The 9944-nt window shown below is 37.2% G+C and overlaps 1 protein-coding gene across 1 annotated transcript in view; it reads left to right on the forward strand.

Moving 5' to 3' along the window:
• The window catches only part of ABI3BP (ABI family, member 3 (NESH) binding protein), a 199881-nt gene that overhangs the window by 64326 nt on the left and 125611 nt on the right, over positions 1-9944 (forward strand). The window contains exon 3 of the mRNA XM_012732963.1: positions 6763-6831. Within this exon, the coding sequence (XP_012588417.1) occupies positions 6763-6831 (69 nt within the window). The remainder of the gene's footprint in view (positions 1-6762; positions 6832-9944) is intronic.

The following is a 9944-nucleotide window of genomic DNA, read 5'->3' on the forward strand; positions in this document are numbered from 1 at the left end:
AAAAAAGAAAAGGAACAACACAGGGAGAGAGAGAAAGAGCGATACAGTCAACTGATGTGTCCTACCAGTTCTGCTGACCTGGAACCCCAGTAGCATGCTGAAAGCTGATGAAGTGCCAAGCAACCAGCTGCCAGCCAGGAGGCCAAGAGAGAGAGAGCCCAAGACGAACATGTCCGCCTTTATATCCCAGGTCCCCAAATGGCTGTAAATGCTGCTCTTGAGTCCTCCCTTTGGTGTTGCTGGGAGTTGTAGTTTCAGTGTCTGGAATGGGGGCATAACCCACAAAACCTGTATCTATAGAGTTGTTCAGACATCCTTTCCCCCCCACACAGGCAGTTCAGATGTTTCGATATATTTTATTTTGAAATATCTCATGTATCCTTATTAAGAATCTGTATTGAATTTTGTCAAAACATTACTAGAGCATTTATGGAAATGGGCACTGTTTCTTTTTTTATGTTACATTCCTGGAATTAACTATATGTGGACATAATGTATCATTGTATTTTGTGTTGCTCTATCCTGCTTTTAGTTATAATTTCCCAGGGTGGTTTTGTGTTAATATTTAAGAATAAGTGCTAAAGTTGTTAGTGACAAGGGGGAACTGCTGCAATAAGTATAGGAGAGTGGCTGAGGGGCCTGGGTGGTGGATTGAGAGTGAATGCAATTCCAAATAAAACAAGGAAAAACAGAATTTATCGCCAAGGTGGAGAGTGGGATCCGGTGGATGGAAAAATGACTAGAGAAAATACCAGGAGTAAGGGGGAGATTCTGGTTAAACTCACCTAATGGGCCCCTCTGCAGGCAGGCCAGGTGAGCTGATGAAACCTGGGGTGGTGGAGGCCCTGGTAACCGATTGGCTGTAGAAGGTGATAGGTATGGTGGATAAGGAATGCTAGCCATGCCGTTTGAATAGTTTAAACTTAGGATTCTTGCTGAAATTGGGCATTTCAGAGATGAGCACAGAAGCTCAAAAATCATTTGGACAGCTCAGAAGAGCCTGGTTAGAGGCTGGTCAAGGAGTGTCTTATGGCCTGTAATTTTCTTGTTTGTGAAATTTTTGTGTTACGGAATCTGTAATGGCTTACCTTTAAAAAAGGGGGTTCTGAACATTTTCCTTCCTTTGAACATATCCTCAGGGCCTCTTGGGATATATACTGTTACTTTCAAGAGACCCTCTATCATCATGACAGTCAAAATTAAATTAGCACTTTCTATGTTGGGTGATTTCTGTAGGCTCCTTATCACATTTTACTTTTCCACATTTTACTGGTGAGGAAACTGAGATAAGCACTTCACCTTGCACTAGTAAGAAGCTGAAGGGGATTTTTTTTTTTTTTCATGACATAACCTTGGCTTAAGAGACACACATGTTTTAGGAGTGTAGGTTCACACAACTTCAAATGTATGTTACCACAATACACCCACAGTCAGGAGGATCCCTCCAGCCTTTGTTCCCACCCTTGTCTCCCCTCTGGCTTCCTCATTTTGCAGTCTGATTGCAAGGATTTGATTTGGTCTGGTTATGTCTCTTTGCTTTCTTTACATCTCACATGAATGAAATAAGCTAGTATTTGTCTTTGTCCTTCTGACCTATTTTGTTTCCATAATCTCCTCCACTGCCATCCAAATTGTCACAAATGGTGAGATTTCATCTTTTCTCACAGCTGAAAAGTATTCCATTGTGTATGTATGTAAGTCTTCTTTATCCACTCATCTGTTGTTTGGGCACTTAGGTTGTTTCCATAACATGTAAATAGTGCTGCATTTTCACCCCAGACTCTAGAATCCATGCTCTTGTGTTAATGAAACAAATTGTTAAAAAAGATAAGGGCAAATAAATTATTTTGTTTCTTAGATTCATTGAAGATTATCCTGGCTTATTTTGTGGAAACTTGGCATGACAGAGAAAAGCCTTGCTGTGACAGCATCTTAAAAACAGTGCAGCTTGCAATACATGTGTCTTCCAGAGCAGACCTAAAATGTGAGAACTAGAGTCCATCAAACAATAATTATGGAGGGGTTATTTGCATTTCTCAAGTCTACTACTTTTAAAGTGATTTCAATAGATTTTCCCAAGAGTAAACTGTCCTATCCTTTACCACTAGACATTTAAAATATTGAGCAGATTAAATTTAATTAGATGGCAACATTTTATAGGTTAATTTTAAGAATGGAAAATTTGTTAAAGTATCTGCATTCTACACATTTTCTTAAATTGGCTAATTGTATTTTTTCTAAAGGAAGTCATAAATTTTGGCATGTGTTATCAGAATTGCTGAACAGGCAAACTGTATATATTTCTATGTTGCTACAAATTTACAAAGAATTTCATAGTGCAGAATGGAAACAGAAGTCTTATAATTTTTTTTTTTCATTTTTCCGAGTCTGAGTCCCGATGGAGTGCTGAAATACACACATGTTGGAAGTTTTTAATGAGCATTGAGAGCCAGCATCTGAACCCAAATCCCAACATCTGTTCCAACTTGTAACTGGCTATAACAGCCTATGTTTTATACAAAATGACTGTGATCATAACAAATTATTTTTAAGCTATTCATGTAACCATATGTCTTGGATCATGGCACTATCTTTGGCTCCTACTAGTTATTTTTTAGCATTTCATTCTAATTTTTTTTTAAATCACTGAAGCATATTGAATTAATGTTTACCAAGGTAGGAAATGGAAGGCTAACTAACTGTAGGGACCCTGTCACAATGAGAGCAATTTAAGAAAAACTGGAATTTAACTTTGTTTTCAAAGAGTGAATTTAGGAGACTAAATATAAGGGCATTTTGGGGACTAAAGAGCTATGTAATTGTAAGGCAGACTACACAAAATAAAAGTGTGGGACCCCTTAAAAAATAACTAAAATAGGAACTAAAATATAAAGTTTTTTTTCCCTTAGAATTTCCCTCTCTACTTCGTTTTTGATGTCTTTTGTTTTTGATGTCTACTTGTTTTTGATGTCATTTATGCAAACAAAATTAAAAATTTTAAAACATCATTTTGTCATTTTTATATTGTATAGTGCTAGTTTTAAAGGCAAAGATGAGCTTTTGACTCCTAAGCAGAATTTCTGAAGTTACACAACTTATATATATACTAAATACAAATGTATTTCATTTTTACCAGAGTAGTGGCTATCCACAACACTTACTCAACGTTTACTTTGCTACTTGATATACACACACTCTACCAAAACATTCTTTGATGCATGAGTGAGGAAAAACTGAAAAGGACCTGGGGTTTGCACTAGTTTTTCTCTTGCTACATCTTTTTCAGCATAAATGATTAATACAGGGCAATAAGATAAAAAGGATTATAAATGGAACAATTAGCATCATTTGTGTTTTAAAATGCCTTTGCATTATTTCTGCATTGGAAAAGTGTTTTTTTATATGCCACGGATGGTTTCTCAGAGCTGTAGGACCCACCATTACTCCCTCACTGAGTAGGTAGATGTAATAAAGCTTACCTTATTATGCTTTGAGTCTTGCTGAACTCTGTATTGTTCAACTACATATAGATGAGTGGAAGGAACTGCAGACCTACATACATTAGTCCTATATACATCCTTCTCATATATCCTCTCTTAACGCATGTGCTCCATTGTCCCATTGAACTTACCTTACAAAACACAAATTCAAAGATAAATGTTTAAGAATTTCAAGATTTTAAAATAGCTAAGAGATGGAAACCATGTAAATATGCCCAAACAGATGAATGGATCAAGAAAATGTGGCATATATACACAGTAGCATACTATTCAGCAATCAAAAAAGATAAACTCATGCCTTTTGCAGCAACATGGATGGAGCTAGCAGGGATTATGCTAAATGAAGTAAGTCAGAAAAAAATTAAGGTGTGATTTCACTTATAGGTGGAATAGAGTGAAATCAAAGGGTCAGGAAAAATGACATGAAAATTTGCAGGCAAACCGTACATCTGAGGGAGGAGGGGGAGAGGAATCAAGACAGGAGGGAAGAGCACAAGGAACAATGGTCATGGTTCATGGGAGCCATGGTGGTGGGAGAATTGTGGGGAACTACACCCAAGAGGAGATAACAAATATCTTTACAAAATGTCAATGACGTGAAAAAGAAAAAAAGTAAAAGAATTTCAGAATGGTAACAGCAGGGAACTATTTTAATATGAGACCCTTTGTGACTATACATACTACATGCTATGAAACTGACCTTACCTCATTGACTTCATTTACAAATTGGGGTGCTAATGTCAGGAGTGCCATGAGGAATAATTGTTATACCACACATAAACTATAACATGTATAATAGTTTAATGAGTATATTGTTCCATATCACAGCTAAAATTAGGAAATGGCTATTGTATTTCTACCTGGGAACTTGATTTAGGTTAAGCATTTTTTCTCTAAGCTCCACAAAACAAGATAAGTTTTCAAACACATGAGACTGAAACACAATTAATTCTCCTTTTTCTGTTTTGTGGCCATGGGGCAACAATACAATAAATAGGCAAGGCTGTAAGTTTAGTTAAAGGTTACCTGGTTTTCTGTATGTAGTGTAGTAACTATGGCAAGTTCTAGCAAATCCATAAAAAGACAAAGGCTTGCGTCATTAAAGGTGGTTGAATTGCTAGGTTGTCTCTGGATGGGAATGAGGTCAGTTCTATGAAGTCTTTGACAGAGGTGCCCTCTTCCAAATTCATGGAGGGGAAGGCATTTGAACCTAGAGTGAAAACCAAACTAAAATGTGAGGTCAGCCTGAGCAAGTAGGAATGAGTTCTCGTTGACTACAGCACCCAAATGAAATTTGGCATAGGATGAGTTTCAGGACCTAAAGTTCCTAAAGATCTAATGTTAATAAATCAATCAGTCCACTGGAACTGCTTATAGAATGCTATTTTGTATGTCTACCATAATTTGGTTACTTAAGTATATTAAAACAAGCTATTTACTTTGGAATCATAATTATAAGAGGAATGATAAATTATTAGCCCCTGATCAAGTTAGTATCTGATTGCTTTAAGATCACTTTATTAAAAAAAAATTAAAAAGATTCTCAATCTATATCTCTTTGGTATGTTTTAGTGAAAAATCACACTATCCTAAAATTGTGATTATTTATTAAAAAATTATGAAAATTATTGAATGTAACAGGCTGAGACATAAAGAAAATAAAATAGGATATTATAGTTGAGTAATTATGAATAATTTTTCATATTCCTAAAAAAGTGAGCAATCATAAGTGAGCTGATTGCACCTGAGTATTTTATAATATCTGAAATAAGAGTCTTAACAATTGTTAAGATGCAGATCCATGATGCTTGAAATTGTTAAAATGAAAATTAAAATCAGCATCGCTCAGTCACAAGTTTGAGCTCAGTTTATACACCCTGTTACAGAGTAGCATGTGCTTAGAAGAAAAAAGGAACTATACGTCATTTTATTGGTCATAAAAATGTAATTATTCTTAATAGAGTAATTCTGGTTTTCAGTGAGAGGTTTAAATCTTTTTGTTTCCTATGTTATCTTCAACCAAAAAAATGTTGATGCTCTCTGTGTGCAGAGGAGGGCAAACGTTGGGGTTTAATCATTTCCCTGACATCTGAAGAAAGTGTTGTATAGATGTAAAGGCTAGATACTATTGCTTATAGAGTTAGCTGGTTTCTTGGCTATGAGTGGGTTTAACCAAAGGCATCAGATTCTTGCATAGCTTCTTCATAGAACAGAGCCTTTCAGAAAAGGCTAAGCCTATCAGAGGTTGTGCCTTATTGTCCACTAGACCAGACAGGAGTCACAGGTAGTTCATGGTATCCTCACACTTACATAGTGTGACCTTGCCCCTCTCTAATATTAGAAGTATCAAGTTGACTTCTGTGAGTTGTAGGCTAGCATATAAACAATTGGATGTTTTTCTTTTTAGAGAATGTTTGGAAAGGTGACATGAATTTTTTTTTTTAAGATTTATTTGTGCATACAGAACTGGGGTACAGGCCAGAGGCTCAAGGGTGGTGAGAGGCTTCACCAGAGACAGTGGGGAGCAGAACAGGCAGATCGACGAAGTACACTGCTGAGCGGAGCAGCGGGCAGGTCAGGAGAGGTCTACCGTGCCATGTGGTCACCTCTGGGGTAGGCGGGAATCAAACTTATTCAGAAGTGACTTCAACTCCTTAGTGCTGTGCTTCAACCCACTGCGCCACCAGGGAGGGCCTGACATGAAATTTTTTTAAAGGAATCAATTTTTTTTTAAGATTTGTTTATGCATATAGAATTGGGGTACAGGCCAGAGGTTCAGAGGTGGTGAAAGATTGACCAGAGACAGAGTGGGGAGCAGAATAGGCAGATCTATGAAGTACACTGCTGAGGAGAGCAGTACATGAGACGAGAGAGGTCTGCTGTGCCATGTAAGTCACCTCCTTAGCCAGGGATTGAACTCCTGCTGACGGGTGCAGCCAGCTTTGCAGCACTGCACCTTAACCCACTGTGCCACCAGGGTAGGCCCATGACATGAAATTTTTGTCTAGCATGCTTTTTTTAAAGAACTCTTTCCACCCCTGTAGACCTGGGTTTGAAAATCTGGTTTTAATTTTCATTTTAACAATTTAATAGATTAAACTATCTCAGGAAATAGTAACTTTCTGAATTCCTGGGTCCTCTTACCTACCAGCTCTATGGTTATGACGAAAGCCAGGGACACTGAGATGGGACAGGAGTGGTTGTCGTGAATGCTGTTCATTGTTAACGAATTTTTACTGATAAATATTATTATTGTTTCCAGATGCAGAACCTAAATATCTGATAGTTGTGCGGCCTGCTTCCCCTCCAAGTCAGAAGAAGTCATGCTCAGGTATTTTTCTCTTCCTCTATTAACTTTAGACATTCCTGTTCTTCTCTCTTATGTCCCTATATGTCAGTTTCCTTAGTGATGCCCTAGGAATCCCTGAACAAATTACAAGTTGCAGGGGCTTAGGCAAATGATTGAAGCGCTCTGTGCCTTATTTCTCAACATGAGAGCATACACGTGAGGACTGAATTGGGCCCAGGCACATGTGAGCACACCTGTCCCACAGCCTGTGCTCACCCAGCGCCATGTCCTGGTGTCCTGTCCACACGCAGTGTGACCTCTGCGGAAGAGCTGTCTACATTTTAAAAGCAGAATTGATCGGTGTGTTAAATGGATTGGAACTTAGGGTTTACTTCTTATTGCTCCTTTCTAAATCTCCTCTATTTTAGTAATAGAGCAAGAACTCCTTTCATAAGATAACAGCTCTATATCTTCTTTCCAGGGTTAGGAAGACCCAAAACAGCCAAATAGATACCTATAAATGAATGAATAAAAACATTTCCACATAACTCAAGATTAAAACATGATATTGTCCCAATTTTACTGCTAAAATTTCTTCCCAGATAATAAAGCAACCCATAGCATCTGTGAATTGTTTTTTTTTTTTTAATTGTCATGTAGCTCACCTTTCTAACTTTGTGGGTAGAATCGATTGATTGTAACACTTTGCTTGTCATTTTCTAATGTGAATATTCTCAAAATATTTCCTAGTAATATTTATTTTTTAAAGCATATGCCAAGCCACACCCAAAAAAAAAAGCAACAATAAACTTGTTTTTTGTTTTTATTCTTTCTAAAGGGATGAAATGGGGCACAGTGGATTGAAGCATATTAAGTCTTCAGATATAATGAGCCAAAGGCCCTTTTTAGCTGTGTTTTCTGTGACTTGCATGTGTCAGCCAAGAACTCAGTTGGTACAGCTCCCCTCTTTCTGTGGGTTTCTACTTCTGGTATACGAATCAGTAAATGGTTAAGCGTTTTGCAAAACATAAATTCCCTTTCCTAGACTCTTAGATTCTCCCAAAACACATGGGAAAATTTAATCACTCCTCACAACTTGTTAGTGATAGTTGTCCAGGCAGTTTTCCACATACTTCAAAATTAATGTATTCTCTGTTGCAAGACTCTGCTTCAAAATAAGTAACAAGGTCAAGAAGCATGAATATGGTTCCCTGGGATTCTGGCTTCATTTTCACTGAAGTGTTTCTTTCTTTTTTTTTTTAAATATTTATTTATTCATACAGAACTGGGGTACAGGCCAGAGATGCGGAGGGTGAGAGGATTCACCATAGACAGAGTGGGGAGCAGAACAGGCAGATCAACGAAGTACACTGCTGAAAGGAGCAGCGGGTGGGTCAGGAGAGGTCTGCCACACCATGTGGATCTCCTCCAGGGCAGGCGGGGATTGAACTCATGCGGACGTGACTTAAGCTTCTTAGTGCTGTGCTTTAACCCGCTGCGCCACCAGGGAGGGCCTCACTGAAGTGTTTCTTAATAAAAATAATAAATATATGAAGAAAGATGTGATTACCTCGGTACAATGGAGTGGTTGTGCCTTTATAATTTCATGTTCATTTGGCGCTTCTATAATAATAGCTTTAGAAATTATCTTTGTAAATGACCAGCTCAGGAAATGGTTTCATCTTTCTCAGGACATGGCTTCATATCTTGCTCAGGATATAATACCACACCTTTCTTTTCAGGCAGCAGATATGTGTGTGTGTGTGTGTGTGTGTATGTGTGTGTTGTGCATTTGTGAATGATATAATAACTAACAGATTAGCTTCCATTCATTATATATTTATATCTGCCACATAAATTTTATTTCTCTATTATTTAACTTAGTTAAATAATTATTCGATAATCATAAAAGCCTTTGAGTTCTCAAAAGAACCTAAAGAGACAAAAGAAACATGTCTTTTGTTCTTCAGTAGTCATATTTTCATTGTAAGCTAAACCAATGATGTCTAGTAACAAGAAAATAATATTGCTATCCAGCAGACCTGGATTTGAGTCTTGACTTTGCACCTGTATAACCCTGGATGTCTTTAAAACTTCTCTGAGCCTTATTTTTCACTTTTAAAGTGAGACAGTTGCATTATATTAGAGGAAAGCAAGTAAGCTTATGAGAATCAGGGGAGGGCTTTTTCAAACTAGTTGTGCTCTTACCCCTCACTCCAGATTCTAATATGCCATCCTTGAGGGGCCAGCCATGGACCCTGGGAATTATAGTCAGATGAGGCACTATTACAGGTAGTTTGGAAAATTTTACTGGGATTATAAATGCATTTTTACAACAAGCTCAGGAACTATCCTTTAAAATTAGTTCAAGTAACTTTTAAATATGAGGCAGTTTGCCATCACTAAGTTTTATATGTATATACTCTAGAATAGTTTTTCACTAAACTATTTAGATAGCTTAAATCTAACAGAAGCAACAAGTATGGCAAAGGTTTCAAGGGTGTTTGGTTCAGCTAATATATATGCTAACCTTGTGCATGGACTACCCCACTAAAAGGCTGCAGGTTATTTTACTTTTTTGTTCCCACTGCTTTTTATTAAGGCAACATGAGTTCTTCCGTAGCAAATCAATTTTCCTAGTCTCATGAAATGAAAGAGGGACTCCAATGGAAATACAAAATGCATATATTTTAGTAGATCTCAAATTAACTACTCTGATCCATATTATGATCCAGCATTAATTTCCATGGTTGAAGATTCCTCCCCCCCCCTTTTTTTTATCCCCTCCCATTTCTAGAGTTTGAACTATTTTTGAACTTGAGGTATCTGTCTGCTATATGCTTGAAAGGAATCTTCAGTGCTTTATCACTCCTAGTCTTGTCCAAATCTCTTAAGAATATGTTATTACTATGGCTCCAGTGTTATTAAAAATATGTCTACTTTTTCCACTTAAATATTCACTGTAAAAAAATAGGTTTATTGCAATGGTATGACAAGGAATTTTAAACTTCCAAATCACCTTTTTTTTTAAGAATCTAGATGGGAAGCTTTCTGTTCTTTTTTGATGTAGTTGCACACTAATTCACAGTCAAATGAGGGGAAAAGAATGTTTTTATTTTTTTTAAAGAAATAGAATATGGGCCCTCCCTGGTGGC

This window comes from Condylura cristata, unplaced genomic scaffold (genome assembly GCF_000260355.1).
Source record: "Condylura cristata isolate star-nosed mole 26May11 unplaced genomic scaffold, ConCri1.0 scaffold00003, whole genome shotgun sequence".
Taxonomy (NCBI): domain Eukaryota; kingdom Metazoa; phylum Chordata; class Mammalia; order Eulipotyphla; family Talpidae; genus Condylura; species Condylura cristata.